This window comes from Sceloporus occidentalis, unplaced genomic scaffold (assembly GCF_023333645.1).
Source record: "Sceloporus occidentalis isolate IW3139 unplaced genomic scaffold, rSceOcc1.0.p SCAF_15, whole genome shotgun sequence".
Lineage (NCBI taxonomy): Eukaryota > Metazoa > Chordata > Lepidosauria > Squamata > Phrynosomatidae > Sceloporus > Sceloporus occidentalis.
Window position 1 is genome coordinate 6,462,240 of NW_028316995.1, and position 19,411 is coordinate 6,481,650.

The 19,411-nt window shown below is 40.4% G+C and overlaps 2 protein-coding genes across 2 annotated transcripts; one reads left to right on the forward strand and one right to left on the reverse strand.

Moving 5' to 3' along the window:
- Nucleotides 1-811: 811 nt before the first annotated feature.
- LOC149303187 (clathrin heavy chain linker domain-containing protein 1-like) lies at nucleotides 812-14,045 on the reverse strand. Its single transcript, XM_089481363.1, has 11 exons — nucleotides 13,773-14,045; nucleotides 12,360-12,547; nucleotides 10,065-10,213; nucleotides 8,961-9,162; nucleotides 8,383-8,498; nucleotides 7,502-7,586; nucleotides 6,946-7,052; nucleotides 6,349-6,523; nucleotides 4,857-5,059; nucleotides 4,427-4,606; nucleotides 812-1,008 (listed from the first exon to the last, which is right to left on the reverse strand). The coding sequence occupies exons 1-11, from the start codon at nucleotides 14,043-14,045 to the stop codon at nucleotides 812-814; spliced, it is 1,875 nt and encodes a 624-aa protein (XP_089337489.1).
- A 1,633-nt stretch (nucleotides 14,046-15,678) lies between these two features.
- LOC149303188 (ubiquitin-ribosomal protein eS31 fusion protein) lies at nucleotides 15,679-18,425 on the forward strand. The gene is made up of 6 exons (XM_089481511.1): nucleotides 15,679-15,690; nucleotides 15,808-15,872; nucleotides 16,892-16,946; nucleotides 17,039-17,124; nucleotides 17,488-17,619; nucleotides 18,264-18,425. Exons 2-6 carry the CDS (start codon nucleotides 15,825-15,827, stop codon nucleotides 18,411-18,413), a joined length of 471 nt encoding a protein of 156 aa, XP_089337637.1. The 5' UTR covers nucleotides 15,679-15,690; nucleotides 15,808-15,824; the 3' UTR covers nucleotides 18,414-18,425.
- Nucleotides 18,426-19,411: the final 986 nt, after the last annotated feature.

Consider the following 19,411-nt stretch of genomic DNA (forward strand, 5'->3'; position numbering starts at 1 on the left):
TGTTGTGTGTTTTTGTATCGGTGTTCTAGTTGATAGGTGTAACTTTAATAGGAGGTTCTATTTTTACTTTAATGGGAGGTTAACTAATTGGGGCCGTAGTTGCTAAAGGGAGATGAGTTGTGTGAAACACAATACACATTACAGACTAGAGTGTCAGATGCCGCACACAGACAGATCTAAAGCGTTGTGCGTTGTGGGTGCAGGCACAGGGCTCCTTGTAATGTTGTACTATTGTTGTACTATTATAGCCTGCTGCTTGGAAAGGGTTCTGACATAATGCAGGTGATGTAAGAGGCTGGCAATGCGGAGAAGCTGTAATCTATAAAAAATTATCCTTCGGCTCGCCTCTACAGCCGGTATTTGCACAATATACAATCTCAATGCTTCACAGGAAATACTTTGCAATATAAGCCCAAACCATGGAGAAATGACTGACATGTAGAATTGCGCATGTTCTTTGTATATTCATCTTATGCCAGAAAGGCAGGGTATTTAAACAGATCAAATTTAAACAGATTAAACAAGATTGAAGTCTATTTTTTTGCTTAGAATAGTGGCTAGTTTCCTCACTATCTATCACTTTTCATTTAAGTTTTTTTCTCACAAATATAGAAATAAAATATATTTAAATAAAACAAAAACTTGCACATACTGTGTAAGGTATGATAAATAATGCTGTCACGCAACAACTAAATCGTTTGTGCAAATCAATGAGAATATTTTATTTATCAAACTACTAATACAAAAAATTCCACTAGGTTTTAATGTGGGCTATCGGCTCGCACTCCCCCTCTGCTGGCACGCTGCAGTATTACAGGAAGACATGTTCCATTATTTCTGCATCTTCATCCTTGGAGGAAATTTCGACTACTCCATCCTGTGATGTTACAATAGACAAGATTTTGTCAGACAGCTCCCGGTAGCCATTGTCTGAACATTCACTGGCAATTTCCACCCATCCTTCCAGTGTACAAGCCACATCATCGAGAACGACTTGTTCCAAGGCACCTGAGAAAGAACGTAAGTATATGTATAATACAAAGAATTACAGTGATGCAGTTGCGTGTTACCTTGTCAGGCGCAGACACTATAGTAGGCATCGGTGAATTAGAGATATGGTTTTTAGAGCAGGGTTCTCCAACTGATCACGTGCTTGTTGGCTAGAGCTCAGTAGTCTCTCTTTTACCATCATTATCTCTTCTCACTCTGTCATACAGGGTTGCGCTGTATCCCTTTTCTGGAATTCCCTTCCCTGTTCCGTCAGAATTTTCTCTCTCGTATGCAAATTTCAAAAACTCTCTGAAAACCCAGCTGTTTCAAGAAACATACAATCTTTCCATCATCATCATCATCATCCTGTCTAAGCCACCTGAACAACCAACAACCTTAACAGCTCATCCGGACTCAACCAACTCATCTTCATCCAAGCAGTCCTCTCCTACAGTTTCACTTCCCCCTCAACCGACTAGATTGTAAGCTCGCAAGAGCAGAGCCCTCTTCTCTTTTTGTATTAGTTTGTTATTGACAAAGGCTGATTTTACTTTTTGTACCCTTCGTGACAATGGCCGTTTTAAAATTTCTGCGCTGCTCGTGTTTAGCTGTAATTTTCTTCTTTCCTGTTTACTGAACCCATACACATTAGATATTGTTATTTTCAGGACAAGAAGGGCTTTCTTTAGATGACATTGTTTTGATAGTATCATATTATTTACTATTAAAAAAAAGTATAAAATATGGTGAAAAATTTACCCCACATGCATGGGTTTGTCATTTTTTGGGGGAACTAAATGGCCACATTTGGTACGTGTGCATTTTTCTAATTGGAAATTAGATGTGTGGCCATCCTCCCCCCCCCCCCCCCGTGTTAATTGGGACATTGTTGAACCCGGCCAATTCATTTTACCCCATCAAATCATACATTTTTTTAAAGTAGACACCCCATGGGCATTTAATATGCCAGTATTTTAACTCTTTCCATGCGAGAATTGTTTTAAGCTAATGTGCTAATTTTAGGACTTGCTCACAAAAATATATTTTTTAGATATATATTTTATTTTTTTTGCCTTTTTTTTTAAAAAATTAACATTTTTTTTCAACTTGAAGGTTCCCCTGATAGTGACATCAGTGGGAAATTATTTTTACATTTTACTGTTTTTTTTACTATTTTTTTCTAATTATTATTAATTTTATTTTTTTATTTATTTTTACTAATCACACTGTGATTAGAAAGCTGGGCTCCATTGACTTGCATGGTTGAATGCAGTACCTGTATTCAACCTGCAAGTGGAGCCAGAGTTCTCTAGAGGGTCTGTAGACCCTCTAGAGAACTTTTTCCTCTTTTTTTTGTTTTTTTTCCCGGGCCGCCGCCATCTTGCTCTCCGGAGCGGTCACAGTCCATCCAGAGGTAAGTGTTTGGTGTCGCTGGATGCCTCCTGATCGAGGCATTCCAGCAACACCATTTAAGTTTAGGAGGTGATCGTTGATCGCCTCCTAAACGCTTTTAAAACGGGCGTCCCTAGTCCCGATCGTGGCGTTGCTGAATGCCTCGAGGTCGAGGCATTACAGCAACGCCGTTTGGGTGCAGAAAGCGAAAGTAGATCGCTTTCTGCACCCGTTTAAAGACGTCCTGGCACGTCAATTGTCATTAACGACTTGATTTTCCGTGACGTGCCCGGACCGGCAATTGTCATCAAGGGGTTAAATTATTTCACTGATTGTAACAACGCTATGGAATCTGTTGGCGCTATATAGATAAATGTCATGTAATGAGCGAAACACCTGGAGTGGGTGCTGTATTATCTATCCTGCCACATCTATCCCTCTGAAAGAAATAGAAATGCAACTAAAAAAATAAAACATCAGCGAAGGATAAATAAAATGTTTCAAATACATCCTTAATCCCTAAAACAAAATTTTTTTCAAGACACATTTGTAGCAGCCAGGGGTAATCCTTGGATAACTGACACAGACATCATTCGAGACACTTGTGGGTGTCTAGAACTTACCCTACTCTGCTGTCTGCCATCTAGAGGCGCCTGGGTGCAGTGCGCCCCCTCTGCTCTGATGTATGCAACTTGTGTATCACCTATGGCCTGCAGCCTGTAACAAGCAGTGCTATATGTACGTTATAATATATATAATGCTACAATATTGTGCAGAGCATCATAGCTGGTTTCTACATCAATAAATATTAAATTTTTACTACATGGAACCAAAAGATACTGTGGTTCTTTATAATTAGACATATACATTATATTGTCCTATTTAAATAATCAGATAATAAGTATTAGGGCCCATCTCACAATCTTACAATCTAATAATAATAGGAGACTGGATTAGTCCTCAGCTAAAATGCAAAGTAGAGACTTCCCAGACTCTAAGAGAACGATGTTTGAGACTCTACAGGAATATATTAATTAAAGACAATTTTGGAGGACATCAGTATTATAGAAATATGTCAAATAGAAACCAACGTCACAGTGTTTTTCCTGATCACCCAGCTGGGTCACTTTAATCTACTTAGATTCTAAGTGCCGGAAAAAAATATTTAAGGAAGCTGGAGACTAAGATCTTTAACAGAACTGGCCTTCCAAGACACAAATTGCTTTTACGAAACAATAATGTATGAATTGAGATACTAATTACAAAACAGATATGATTCATTCTTTCCATTCATTATAATGGCTTTTAAAGGGATAGCAGAGCCATCCAATCATTTTTAAAATTGAGCTCATCATATACCCAGCTGATGTCATAGCTCCAAAGGGCTGAAACAGACTTAACTGCTGGTTAAGTTTTATTGATTATTTACAAAGGTAAGCAGTGAATAGCAGCTGTATAAAAACCTCAGGTTTTGAGGCGGTACTGGCATTTTGTGCATGTGGAAAATATTCACCTCCCTAGCAACTCCCAAATGCCAGCCAGCCAGAAAAGTTATTGTATTTCCGAAACAGCGGACCCCGATGTAATGTGGCATTACCCAGTACTCGGTTACGGCTACTAAATCAACATATCAATCAATCTTGCTATTAGAAGAGAACCGGTGGGTCCTCCGGCTCCCATAAACCCGCCCCATAAGATTTGCATAGCACTTATATTCTATCGCATTAACACTTTAAAAATCTAAACGCATATGTTTATTTTTGGAACAGAAGTTCTCTAAGTAGCCAAAAATCTATTTCACTTATATAGTTTGTAACAAGTGGTTGATCTTTTGACCAGTATTGGATAAACTGAAATGTAACTAGAATCAAGGAAATAAAATGTAAATAACATTAACAATATTTATTCATACAGCATTTAATGTCACTCCCATATATGATCAATACTTAAAGCAAATGAGACGTCACTTTCTAAAATGTCCCTGCTATAATTAGAGCCATTGTATATTTGGACAGCGACGTGGCGCTCGCTCGCACATACTTACTTTCACAGCACATGTGTATGTCGTGTAAGAGCTGGAAGCCGTGCTCTTTGTGATCCGTGTAGATCAGGGACAGGGCAGCCTGTCCGACAGACAAAGCTGCCGGCTTCTCCCGCCACTTTTTGGTCAAACCGTGGATCAGCTCAGCCGTGGGACAGTTTTTAAGCAGAAACAGATAGTCATCTATAAGAAAAGCATAAAATACGGTGATTGTATCCTCAACTTCTCTCAAAACAAGTACCGCTACTGAAGGAATCTGCTCATCAGGTTTGTTTGCGACAGGAAAACTCAGTTACTTCCCTGTGTCCAATATCTTGGTAACAAAAAGATCTGAAGGATCTGTCTGCAGAGGGTATGGTTTATTGCTGAGTGCATAAAATCACTTAAGATGGCAGGATATTTAATTTATAGTTATTATCAGAAAAATAATTACCTAGTGAAAAGTGTCTGGATTCATAGGTATATTCCAGTGCCCCTTGAACTTGGCCCTGTAAACACATACAGAGTGCTGCTTTCCTCAAATTATTGCATTTTCTGTAGATTAACTGAGCCAATGCCAGGCAAGTAGACTTGTGGTATGGTTCTTCATCCCCGTATTCTGAAATAACATCACCAAGTGCCTCAGAGAAAGTTATCCTAAAATTTTATAAAGAATAATAAACACCATTATGGAAGTAGGCAAAAGAATTGAAGTAAAAACTACTGATAGATTATCCTAAGAATATCAAATGGCCAAATCATGGGCTGGCATTTTTTTGCCTACTATATCAGCTGGGCCAACATGGACTCCATTGTGTATATGGGCCGGTTACAAGGGGGATCTCTGATTTCGCCCTAGGGGCCCATGGAGCAGCGGCACACACGGGGAGCCTGATCGCCCGATCTGCTTCAGTTTATGCAGCAAAGGGCCTGCCGCACCCCCGGAACTGGCACTCTAGACGAGCGAGACCACAATACACCCCTAAATGCTTTACTGGTATTTGTATGCGACAAGAAGTATCTAGATCAGGGGTTCTCAAACTGCGGCCCTCCAGCTGCTGCAGGACTACATCTCCCATAATGCTTCTTCAGCTAACGGGCTGGCTGAGGAGTATGGGAGATGTAGTCCTGCAGCAGCTGGAGGGCCGCAGTTTGAGAACCCCTGATCTAGATTAACAGATGCGACTTACTGCCTTCTGCGCAATAAACTACTTAAATAAAGTAGGCATTGGATATGTTTTCTAAAATATTAATGTTATTTGAATGATTTACAGTTTACCACAGGGCCCTGGTGCGAAAATCCCCCAACTCCAACAGCTGGTCCATGAAATTATTGCCCCCAAACAGCTTAACACACACAACGTGACTTGAGACGTTCTTGTCTTCCCGTTTCTAAACGATTTTGAATCAGTATGAGGAGACAGGAACAAGGGGGCCCTGGAGGCGCGGGCCGCTGCGACCCCTGTCGTTACACCAGTGCTTGAAGGACATGAACAGGACATAAGGCTCTTCTGGACATAAACCAACACAAAGACAAAGAGACTCCAACACAAAGACACAGAGGCAAAAGGCTCTTCTGGACATAAACCAACACAAAGAACCATGTATGGATTGAAGACTTACAGCCCTTAGAAACACCGAATGGAGAGATTGGTCAAATGGCTCTTATCTGCCATCATGTTTCTGTGGTTTAAACTATTTCTAGAATATATTGTCTTGAAGTGACTCACTTTCTTCTTGGATCGAGGCAAAAACAAGCAGCTACGTTTACAAGACAGAAAGGAAAAATACTGCTCATTATGGTCAGTACTGAGCAGCATCAATAACATCGTCCCCTATCTATTGTACCAAAGTCAGATAACAATGTAGCATGTACAGTATAGATTTTAGGAACAGTCCCAGTACCTGGCATTCTCTACAGAAAATAGGGGGGGATTTCACATTACCTTTGGTAAGTCACCCAGTGAACAACCAGGTCAACCTTGTTTTGGGAAAGGGCACATTTAACTCCCTCCAGTGTGAGGATCGCATTGACTGGGTGCTTTGCCATAAAACTCGAGCCGATAAGTGCTTCAAAAAACAACAATAAAGGAGAAACCAGCTCATCGCTGGTAGCAACAGCTGTGGAAAGAAAATTAGGCAAGATTTGTAGATTCTGCAATGTAAAAGCATAATTTTTCAGCATGCGGTGCTTGGTACATTATACTATGATGAATTATGAGATAAAAGAATATATGGTTTAAGTATGTATACGGTATAAGTAAGAGGGCCTGCTAGTGCTATATGTGCCAATAGTGTGACCTTGTCAGTGACACACACGATATCACTGTACGAAACATGGATCCTAGTTAACAAGATTCAAGTGATATCTGACCAGGTAAATGTAGAAGGACTCCTTGAATGGTGAGCAGGTGGTATGTAGACATGGGCTACACAAGCATACCATTGGCATTGAACTTGTTTTTCATAAACCAGCCAATGACGTCATCTGTTACTGCCATGCCCCTGCTTAAGTAAAATGCACAGGAACCTCTGCAAAGTACCTTTAAACCTCTCCATGGTTTCCAAGTTTTGGAGAATTCCTCTGGGACTGTTTGCAGCAAAGGTTGCCGCTGCCTTATACCGACCACTTGCGAATAACTCATTAAACCTGCGAGGGAGGAAAGCAAGTCAATCTCTGCATGCCTGAGCAGCTACAAGAATACAAGGGAGGGGGGCAAAAAAGCCAGATTTAAACCGAACATCATCTGTCACATGAGCACCGGCGTTAATAAGGATAATCAGCTTTTGACGTGCCAATGTGAAACTTATTTTTTCTGATCTAACTTTTTCTAGATCTCCGTGCAGAGAATGTTTCTGGAACAGATACCAATATTAACAATGTCCTGCCAGGATTATAGATTTGTATAAATAGATTGGAATGAGATAATTTGATATAGAATCTTTAGGAGGAAGGTGAATTTAGATCATATGTCAGGTGGGTGATGAGAAGCAAGTGAAACAGCATCCCAAATCTATGTAGTAGGTGCACAACTGCTGTATATTCATTAAAACGAGTACTAGTAATCATCAAATGTTAACCAATTTATTCCAAATTACCTTTCGACATATTCTAGTAAAGCTTCGGCTTCCATGCTCTTCCTGGGATCAGTGTCATCAAATACATTTGCAGGTATTGTGTCATCTATAACAAAGTACTAAAATATATTTAAAGTCCTTTAAAAAACACACATTGTTTTCCTCCATAAATTATAAATGCATTAAAGGACGCCGTTTGTATGGTGGGGCTCTTAAACAGAACGCCGTCCAGCCGGTGTGAGCCTAGCAGATCAGAGGACTCATCCCTCGTTGACACTGACCGTAAAGCTTCCCAATGCGGATATGCACATGATCCGATTCCGATCATTTTATTATATAGTCAGTCCCTAACTATATTTCTTTCTTTCTGTATCTCAAGCCTTTAAGACAGCTGGAATATCTTTCTCTGCACCTTGAACAACCTTGGTGAAAACTGGTAAATCCCACCTTTGAATCATCGTCCCTGTCCTTACGTCTGCTTCCAACTGAAATCTGCTTGCAGACCACGCCACCAGATGGACTATAAGTCCTACACACCTCGCACACATATAAGTCCTTCACCCATTTCTGATCCTCCCAAGGACTATTCATAATAATTTATTTCTTTTTTTTATGAAAACTTTTTCTTCAAATTTTTTCAGTTGTTTTTCTACATGAATACATTGACCAATTAATCACGGTAGTTTTTTCAGTTCAGATTTTTGATATATAAAAAAAAATTGATAAAAGAACAAATTAAAACACTCAATAAGACTGCTATGTATTGCAATGAATGTGACCGAATTGTGTTGATGGCCTGATGACATGCTCAATATTTAATGCTAGTGTTTTATTACAAGTACTTCTCACTACCGCAGACATATTTATCAATACAAATAATATTCATATTTACCCAAAAGTACCTTTATATGCATTTTCCTTTGCCACTGCTTGGGATATAGCCTCATAGAGAGTAACACTTTTATCAGACTTCGCCCAAGATGTAATGGTGTCTACTATAATTCTTTTTTTCCTGTATCTAAAGCAAAAATAAAATCAACGATTCACTATAAAGCAGAACAAACATCAAAATGTTAGAATTATTATTTTGTTTAACTTTTGCTTAAACTAATAGTTGTTAAAAGCCATTTTTACATATAAAGCCTAGAGGAATGCAGAAGAATTTAATTACTTGAATTACTGGAGAATGGCCAAGCTCCTGTTAATGCTTTCTTTTGGGGTATAAATATTTGAATCCAAAGTTCCAAATATTTCAAAGTACAGCCTGGCGTAAGTGAAGTTTTATATATGAGTTATTGATTTCCCCATTCATAATATATGTGTATTCAAAGGATACTAATGCTCCAGCGAACCAAAAGGGGTTCACGCACTTTTACCTCTTGTGTAATATCTCCTTTTAGACTGTAAGCTCATATGGCCAGGGCCCTCCTCACCTTTGGTTTCTGTAATTGTGATGATGAATAGGTTGCTAATAGTTTACCTGGTCATCGATGTCTGGTTTATTAACTCGGCTTTATCTCTCTCTTGCAAGGCAAGTATAAGTTTTTCATCAAGTTCTTTTTTTATCTCTGCAGGAACATATTTGGTTTTTATGTCATCTTCAAGGGTTTGCATCTTTTCTTCAAGCTGTTGCTGGTATTTTGTAAGAGCTTCCATATCAAAATAATCTTCTATAGTCAAGCCTAGGGTGCGAAGCAAGCCAGTCCAGAACAGCCATTGATAAGAAGTTATATACTTGATCTTACAGTATTTCCAAATAAAAATTCCGGAACAATGTCATACCTTTTGAGCAATTACCCTTTAATACAATAGAACATTTCTGCTGATTGTAGCCCATTTAACACTTAAAATGAATCTGGTCACCTGTGCTAGTGTAAAGTACAAGAAAGCAAAAACTATTATAATCAATAGGAATCATTGTAAGAAGACAAGTTAAAGGGACACTCTATCTTATGTACTTTAATTTATATGATAGTCAGGGCTGACAATAGGGTTAGTGGCATCTCGGTGCAGTATCCTTGCTCAAACATCCACTCACTTTAACACCATACACTTACACATACACACACCACATCTCATTCACACTAGTAACCCTATGATCACCCCTGAAATCTAACACCATATGCTGGCACACACACATGCTAACACCATACACTAACACCCACACTATAACACCATGCAGTAACACATACATACACAGCATACACTCACACATAAATGTGTTTGAAGAATGCATATTAACTTACTCAAAATGCATTCTTCCTTAGTGGGCCTTTCACAAACATTAAACTGTCTCCCCAAAAATATAGAAATATAGGTATTAACAATAGAGGATTCACGTTTTTTATTAAAGATCTGTATATCGCGGCCTAGTACCTAATTGTCAGAGTACATACCAATCCCATAACATTCTCTGTTTTACTGTAGTGACCATTTAGCATGGCTGCCTCTATGGGTAAATAAATTAGAATATGGAGACTAAAAAACAAAGGGGCAAAACAGTGAAAACTGGTGTCATTAACATGAACTGTATGTTTTGTTCTGTATATGACAACAAATGTTTGTATAGGAAGCAGAAAACTACCTGGTATAGGCTTGAATGGGTCTGTCTCTACACCGTGGAGTCCTGACTCGCTCCGTTCAGTCATCTCCGGTGATTTTAATCTCCTCTCTTCTTGAATCTTCTGGATCTGACGTTCAAGTTTGCGAGAATCGTTTTCAATTATTTCAATCCTACGGGAAACATCAGGTATGTCGGGATGAGAGACAGTGTCTGCGCGCATGAAATCCAGCCAAATGGTGGGGGCACGATTATTCATTGAGTAAGCATTTTGTGCTGCAGCCCCATAGAAACACTGTACTCATTGAGAGTGTGAGTGAATTCACTCAAGGTGTTCTGTATATTGAGCAAAATTTGAAATACAGTCTTATCGCCATAGCAGCCAGTGGGGTGTTCCTGCTTATTACACCATTTGTTGCTATAGTGATGATCACTTTTCAATATTTTCACCAAAATGCCTTTTTATACAGTAACCCAGTGACTTTTGATAACTTTTTGGGGTTTGATGTTACTTCTGAGATATTTGAAAGTTTCTAGAACACACAAAGCAGCAGACAGAATATGAGAAGAGCTAATAATGTTCTATAACTCTGCAATCCGCTCAGGGTTTCAGGAAAACAGGGAATGAATGCAGAACGTCATCATTGGGGAAGCATTGCCAGCCGCTTAACCTGTTTATTTGTTTTTGAAACAGACATTTTAAATTGGTTTATTGAAGTCCACTTGAAATCCCCACTTCTGTGTGGTCTGATAAGTAAAAGCTAAGTGGTCCTTTTACTAAAATACAAAATAGTGCCCACCTACCTGGCCCTGCCTCCTCTGAACATGTATTGTATAGAAACACTGAGCGGGTTTCAATAATGAAATCAAAATAAGATTAAAATGAAGCACTCAGTGATGAACCTGGTTGTTTTTTTGTGCTATAACACCCTTTTTGTGTCCTTTTTTGCCATCCTCACCCCGTCACCCACATTTACTGGACTCGAACATAGACAGGAAGAAACCTGTAAATCTTGAAGACAGAGTCCCTTTAAAAGTACATTTGTTTTACTGGATTTGAGATCAATTAAAACTGTAAATATGTAAATGTCCCCGGTGATAGACCAGGGAGTGAGCAACAATATCTATTTAATCCAAAGCAGAAAATCAATGGATATGTCTAGTTTTGTAATAAGGCGCCCACCCATAAAGCCCCCACCCTTGACAAAGATGGATATCACGCTGGCCCATTTATTCTTTCTAGCCTGGTCATCATTTATTAATGCTGAAATAATTTATTCACTGTGTGATACAATAATAGACTATAATATATATAACTATACAACTAGTGATGACAGGTAGCGTAATCCAATGTACTTAATGAAATATTTAGTGCTACTGCCAGACGCTGATAAGGAATCAGAAGGACTTCACTGAGCCTGCCAAGTATATATATATATATATATATATATATATATATATATATATATATATACACGCTTCTGGAAATGCCAGTGATAGCCCTGTGATAGTATGGCTGCTGTGAAGTCTTGGAGGATATCTCTCATCAATGTTTGTATTGGGGGCAGAGCATTCTGGGTTCATCTTCTGACAGCAGCATCATCTCTAATGCCATGCAGCGCTATAGTTATTTATGATAAATATCTTATGATCTCCAATCTAAATGTAAATCATTTTAAAGGTATCTCAGTCTCTCTTCAGGTGCCTCCTGCAGGACAGATTGTGAACGGAAACTGTCACATCCAACATCTATTCTGTATTACCGAGCACTGATACTTCCTACTTTATACATAAGAATGTGTAATGTATCTAGAATCCCGAGTGACTGCTACTGTCAGAACATGAGCTCAAGAGTATGAGGGAATCGTGACATTTAATCTGCACTGCAAGTCTCTTCTACCATAAATCAAGTTCTGGGTATGGGAGAAGCATGGATCTGGTTCAGTAAGGGTTAACCCAAGCTCTTGAAGATGTTGGACTATATCATAATGATGAAAATGATGATGGATACATCAACTTACTACATCGCTGAGTAACCCCAAGTTATTTTCAAGCCCCCAGTGATCTAATGTGATGGAGAATGAGATCAGGGCATCTATTGTTAGTTCAATTATCTTCTGGGTGGTTCTGCTACATCAGAGATAAAACAAGGGAACGTCCATCAACCCTCAGCGTTACTAATGATTATACTATACTGTAATGGAACAATGCTTTTTATGTGTTTCAAGTGACATTTTGGGTTTTGACACAAGGTGTCAGTTATCTTGGTCCCATTTCCGCATTGGGCTATAGTCCAATTACCGTGTGACGGTTACTCACCTCTGCGTCAGTTCAGCAGCTCTTTTCTTGTAATACATAAGTGTGGTTGGCTCAGCTGCCAAAGACTTTAGCTTTCCTTGAAGGTGAGCGGCGTGTATTTGGCCCTGCTTGAGTGCATCAATAAATTCATCATACTCTCGCTTTATCGCACTGAGAATGGGTCTGTAGTCTTTGCAGTATTCTATGACCTAAAACGCATCAAAGAAAAGCAAAATAATGCCTCTGTCGCTGCCGATGCTTGGAGCAGTTTTGTTCATATATGAAAATGCCAAGTAATTATCAGCTTCTAAACTTCTGGCCATTGGTAAGTCCAAGATATACAATGCTGTATAGGTAGGTAATACTGAATAGCTGTTCGCTGCTGTGATCCCTAGTAAAAAATATTTGAGTTTGTTAATGTTATTATCATATGTGCTGATTCCTGCTATTAAAAAAGCAACTAATACCCCAAATCTGGATCAGGCGGAGGATGGGAATTGCTCATATGCTTTCATTTGGAAGGTTATGTTCATGGTTGAGAAATCCCATCCCGGTTGTAAATTATGACCATACATTGTTTATTACAACTATTTAAAACGTAATAGTAAAAAGCGTTTATATATATAAAAATTAAAAAAAACATCTAAAATGAAACCAAATAAATATTTTAACATATGTCAGACTCAGAGCTGATGTCATAATAAAAATATCACATAGAAAAGTTGTAGACAGGGGGGTCACACTGCAGAGAGCGGGACGGGTAAGAGTTGGATTCATCCAGAACTCAATATAGAATTTCGAAACATCCCATCTGTTTAGCATTAGAACAGACATGAAGACCTCATGGAAGAAGCTGCTAACATTGCACATGGATGTGTGATAGAGGAACTACTAAACTATTCCACTGCTACCAGCTTTTATGGTCAGACTGAAAAGAAGAACAATGGGTAGAGGTAATGGCATACGGATAAGGATCAGGATACAACGACATGGGGGGCATTCTACTAGATGGCTACAATTGGAAAGGACTGACCTATATTGAGGTTACTGAGATGTTGCAGGCTAGTGTGTGATCTCCTTGGTGGTGGAAAAATTTTAAGGGAGGCTTCTAGGAGTCTGCTATGGCCATGGTCATATTGAGTTATTGGGGACGTTGTGTATAGTTTAAGTGCAGGAGGGATCAGAAACGCATACCTCCCAACAGTCCAGATTGTAAGGCACTGAGTCCTGTATAGCTGCCCCGCTGTCTTGCATTTGAGGGCAGTGGAGAGCATGGGTCATTTCGGGAGCACAGACCTATACTGCAGCTACGACTATTGTAGGTAAGGGGGTGGGCGGCCATCCAACTTCTGAGACTAATTCCACCCATCCCAAAACAAGAGCAACATAACTGTGAGCCAACGTTACGATCAGCTACATTCCTATATAACTCACCTTATCAAACACTTGTGCATGGATAATATACTGCTCTTCAACATCACACTGACCCGCAGATCGCAGCTTCTCACTTTCTGTCTTTATAAACCTTTCGATCTTGTCCAGAAAGGCTTTATCTCTGTTACTGGAGATCGGAGGGAGAACGGGCGCTCTGGGTAATCCCGGAGAAGGATCCGCCGGGGCAGGAGATTTGTTTGGTAATTTGCCCCGTTTGTTTAAATGACCGGCTAAGGACCTGTGAAAGATAAAGCAAGTCACTGATACAGCCATCCGCAACCTCTAGGACTCCAACTGCTAAGCAATGCAAATCCACCGATTCCCATCGAACCTATGTAACTGACTTCAAATAAAATGTATTTCTTCTGTACAGCATATATATATATATATATATATATATATATATATATATATATATATATATAAAAGAAACAATCGCAAGCTACTGGTCCCTGTATATTATATTATATATGATACATACTATAACAACAATGAAAATAGACATAACGTCACATGTTTCAATTTGATGTGAAGGCAGATGTGAAAGAGATGTATTCCCTAATACTCTGTCCTGCTATTAATGAAAACATCAGAAAACTGAATGCTGTGCATAAGGATAGCACTTTATTTTATTAATATTACTTTATGTAGCACCATCATATTCCGTGGCGCTGTACAATGAGTAGACAGGACTTAACATAATTTGATTTACAGAAACAGAGGAGGGCGCTGCTTAAAGAGCTTACAATCTAGAACGTTGTGTTCACTAATCCAAGTTTAAGTTTAAAAGGCTAATTGATCATTACATGTTACAGCTAGAAACGTCCTTGTTTTCAATGAAAACAGCTAAGTGACCCCAAACCTTTGAACGGAACCATCTTGGTCACTGTTGGTCCTTCATACAACACAGAGAGATGAATCTGCAACTCTCCTGCAAACCCTCACTTTAGTGAATAAAGATTTAACGGAATATGCGATAACAGAAAATGAACTTTTATCAAAATCCGATGTCCTGGAGCTCCACGCCGCTGAGCATCTGCAGTCGGTTCCGACAGGTGAGGTTGAGATACTTTTCCATGCCAGCTCCAGGGAGTATTAAAAGACGCGGGATTTCACACGAACTTGTTTGTGAATTTGGCTACTGACATGTAAACTTTGGCTCCCTACATCCATTGAATTTTGAATTCCCACCCTGACTAGTAGCAACTCAGTCTTTTTTCACTTTACGGGTCATTATAATCCCATGGAAGCAATAACATGAGCTGCCTTTTACATTCACGGTTTTATAAGAGCAGCTGTAACATAATGCCGCTAAAAGCTCTTTTTCACCCCAATTTTCGTTCTTCCACATTTGGATATTACCTTTCCATAGTGCCTTTTCTATCCTGCGTGTGGCTTCCAGTTGCTAGGGACAGTTGCCAAGGGCGTGGCTGTATGAAACATTGCCAGCGCCTGACAGGAGAATGGGGGAATTATGGGAGATGTAGTTCGCTATGAGAAAATGGAGAGCCAATCAATGTTACTCCGTTAAACTTTATTTTAGCTGACACACACCTCTGCAATTTCCATCATTAAATAATATTTTCTTCGTACAGCAAATATGTTATATGTATCAATTAAAGCTAAGCAAAAAAATAGGGACTACAAATCCCAGCATGCTCTGCTGCTTGGGGTCTTTAGCGGAGGAAAATAGGAGAGGAATCGCTTATTAAGTTGAACTATGCTTCTATAGCATGCAGTGATAAGTTGAGGGTATGCGTGGAATTACACGGGACGGGCACGCCGGTAAAATGTGTGAAGCCTTGCCCTCAGGCACTGAGTTGGCCGCCTGTCCCCGCCCACACCCCTGCTCTCGAGGTAGGAAAACCCCGTACCGCCGGAAGGAGGCCCTCTCTCCAGGATCCGCCATTAGCAGGAGGTGAGTGCTGCGGCTGAGCTCCGGAGCCCGGTCTGTAATAAAGTAGTTTCCCGGGCGTTTGGGGCCGCCGTGGACCCGGTTACCTCAGTGGATAACACCGCAACTTCTTCCCCGCAGGTGGATCCGGCGCCAAGATGCAGATCTTCGTGAAAACCCTTACGGGGAAGACCATCACCCTCGAGGTGCGTGCCTGCATGGCGGTGGGCTGGTGGCCTGGGGCACGCCGGGCAGGCGCCCGTACAGGGCCCTTCTTCACGGTCACTTCCCTCTGGATTACGGGGTCGCTGTGTCGGCAGTAATTGGCCGGATTCTTTTGCCGCATGTGCTGCCGCCGTTACCCGCCGGCGTGTCTGTGGGCTCGTAGTTCGGACCCGGGCAGTCTGTGTTCGGTTTCACCCGCTCCTCGCCGGCGCACGTGCGGAGGCTGCGGCCTGGTTCTCGGCCTCCTGTCACATGGCTCCCCCGTTCATTTAGCGGCATTTTACCGGCCAGTCTGATGTCCCGGAGAATAGGGATTTCTGATCGGTTTTCCTGGTTAAAAAGGATCTAAAAACTGAATTCCTTCCACCTGGCGAAGGACAACGGATTCAGGGCTGTCAGGAGATGTGATGGAAACATTACATTCACAAAGGGATTCCCAGTACAGGAGAGGTGGATCAGTGGAACAGCCTCCCAGTAGAACTGGTAGAGGTTAATAGAATGATGGGATAGGCATGTGGTTATCTTGAATCTAGAGCATGGAATAAAGATTTAGTTAGTTCTGGATAAATGGCAGACTAGATGGGCCCCAGGGGTCTTTAATGCTGTCATTCTATGACTGTCTCGCGCTGTCTTTAGAATGATCTGTGTTGTCATACATTATCGTTTATATAGCGCCAACAATTTACACAGCGCTTAATACAATACATAAATTCAAGGGGTCTGATAGGATGAGATTTGACAGACTAAGACAAACCGATACATTAGGTGGAGAGAGAGCCCCCCCGTGACAGCCCTGCATCTCTCATCCTTAATTCCTGATGTCCAAACCGCGTTCTGTCCGGTGGATGATGTTTTTTAGCTGCATGGCCTGGAAATGTGGGAAGCAGAAGCTCGTTTCTCTCAATGAACGTATTGGCCAACTCCTATGCAGCCGTTCCTTGTCCCCTATACATACTGTGCTGCCTCTATAGTCTCCTTACTTTTCCATCTTCTCTCGTAGGTCGAGCCTTCTGACACTATCGAAAATGTCAAGGCTAAGATTCAGGATAAGGAAGGTGAGTTTACCGATTAAACGAGATGATTTACATATTAACCCATTATATGCCTTTTCCCAGATCGTGTTATCTAATGTGTTGCGTTATTTTAGGCATTCCTCCTGATCAGCAGAGATTGATCTTTGCCGGCAAGCAGCTTGAGGACGGCAGAACTCTTTCTGATTACAATATCCAGAAGGTATGCGTTCTGTTTATAATCCCTCGCTTGTGTGCCGCCTCACACGATGTATATTTACTGGCGTTTTGTCTAAGATCAGTGAAAGCTCAACTGCAATCAACTTTGATAATTTTGATAATTTTCAGGTTTATTCCTCACATGCGTCTCTACAAACTATTTGCTAAGTATTATTGGGCGTTGAGGGCATAAGTTCTAAGATCATGATGTTGAACATTGAGTAGACAATCTGCCGTTGTAACTTGTATTATCTCCCGTTCACTATCGTACTTACTGCCACCATCTGCCTATAGATTGCGTTTTAGATATTAAATGTAGATCTCGTGGCTTGACCTATAACCCAAATCTCGATTCTCTGCCCCCCAGGAGTCCACTCTTCACCTTGTGCTGAGACTCAGAGGTGGTGCCAAGAAGAGGAAGAAGAAGTCTTACACCACCCCCAAGAAGAACAAGCACAAGAGAAAGAAGGTCAAGCTTGCTGTGCTAAAATACTACAAGGTAAACGCTACAATAGACTATTCTTGTCCCTCTGTTTAGTGAATAGTGTAAACTATTACAATAAAGTATGATTCATAGAGTAGACTTTTGATGCCTCGTCTGTCTATCCATCGAGTCATCCACAGTAAACATGTTGTGTGTAGACTGTAAGTGGTCTTTGTACTAGCGAAAGTACAGGTTGAGGTCAGTAGTTGTGTATTTACTTGTCATAAAACATCTGTCTATACAATAGATGGCTCTTAACGCTCATTTCATGTGTAGCCAGGCAGGTGCTGGTTTCCATTTCTAAAAGTATCAGCAGAACTACAATGGCTCCCCAGCTTGTTTATTTGAATAGCATTCAGATACATGGATCTCTTGTTGGCTCTGTTACATTAGAAGCAGAGCATTAACCTATCGATGTTGTGTACGCTCTTAGTAACATTTGATAGAAAGGAGCGGTTACCTGACCTGTTAAATGGTTTGTAGACTTAAGATGCCCAATAGAACACCTGGATTCCATTATCCTCTTGCATAGAGAAGCACAAATTGATGTAAGGAGCAGTTGGTTTCCAAATGACCTGATTGTTTTTTTTTAAAGCATGTTTTTCTCATTGGTGTAGCTCGTTGAAAGCGTGTATTTAATGTGTCTCCTGTTCTTGTAGGTTGATGAGAATGGCAAAATCCACCGCCTGCGCCGTGAATGCCCTTCAGATGAGTGCGGTGCCGGTGTCTTCATGGCGAGTCACTTTGACAGGCATTACTGCGGAAAATGCTGTCTGACATACTGCTTCAACAAGCCCGAGGACAAATAAATGTACATGTGTTAATAAAAGGTGTCCGCTGATATTCCGCGTTGTCTTTTTTTTTTTTCTTATGTGCTTCAGTAACCTGGTTAAAAATGAATGATTGGAGTTACGGATAGCGAACTCTATGTAATATTGCTAGCTATCTACACTTCTCGGCTTTGTACTTCATCCGTACTCTGTGCTAAATATGTGGCTACTGGTGTATCTTGTAGATCTTAATACAAGCTTCATATTATATTCGCTTGCTGGTGTGTTTACATTATCTAGACTACATATTCCTTTCAAACCTTACTGACCGTTAACGTTGAACAAACACTTGTTGCTCTTTAAATCCTACCTTTGTCAGGTAGTGTTCTAAAAGCTTTATCATCTGCCTGAGCGCTGGCTGCGTATATTAAAGGTACTTTATCTCCAGCTGGAGAACAAAACCTATGTGAACGTCGCTTCTGAAAAGGTACAGAAGTAGTCTTAAACCCAAGAGAACAGAGGCAGGTCCCACAATAAAAATTACAGACCAGAGAAGAGCTTTGAGGAAAAAATAAAACTTTTGAAAGAAGATTGAAAATAATAAAATGTGGGTGTGCGAATGGTGCAAAGTATATCTTGGAAGTATTCCATGCTTCTACCTGTGGTCTTCATAAACCAGGAATAGGTGCCCTCATCCAAATCCCAGAGAGAAATGGTTACAGGTTGAGTAGAGGAGATGGGAAAGCCCCACCACTTACAATTAAGGGGCTAGCAGAGGCATTATTAAATACTAATCTGCATAAAGTGGATATGGAGGCAAATGTAATCATTGTTAACCTAATTTGCCCACGTAAAATCCCTGGTGCTACATGTTTCTGTGGGAATGGTGAGTCTTTGGGTTGGTCTGGAGGTTGTAGATTATTGTTTAGGACTGGCTCCGATACCCTGCGATCGGTCGGGGCAGGAGGCGTACTTAGAAGAATGAATGGGCTTGTTACTATACAGTGACCTATCGCTAGTAACGCATACTTAAATTG

What these genes read in the sequence shown, in the direction of transcription:
- LOC149303188 (XM_089481511.1), top strand. Translation starts at nt 15,825, where the DNA reads ATGCAGATCTTCGTGAAAACCCTTACGGGGAAGACCATCACCCTCGAG. An exon ending in TAAGATTCAGGATAAGGAAG is followed by an intron (nt 16,947 to 17,038) that starts GTGAGTTTACCG and finishes GCGTTATTTTAG; the next exon opens with GCATTCCTCCTGATCAGCAG. An exon ending in CTGTGCTAAAATACTACAAG is followed by an intron (nt 17,620 to 18,263) that starts GTAAACGCTACA and finishes CTGTTCTTGTAG; the next exon opens with GTTGATGAGAATGGCAAAAT.
- LOC149303187 (XM_089481363.1), bottom strand. Translation starts at nt 14,045, where the DNA reads ATGGCTGTATCAGTGACTTGCTTTATCTTTCACAGGTCCTTAGCCGGT. An exon ending in ATGCACAAGTGTTTGATAAG is followed by an intron (nt 12,548 to 13,772) that starts GTGAGTTATATA and finishes GATGCGTTTTAG; the next exon opens with GTCATAGAATACTGCAAAGA. An exon ending in CATACACATGTGCTGTGAAA is followed by an intron (nt 1,009 to 4,426) that starts GTAAGTATGTGC and finishes GTTCTTTCTCAG; the next exon opens with GTGCCTTGGAACAAGTCGTT.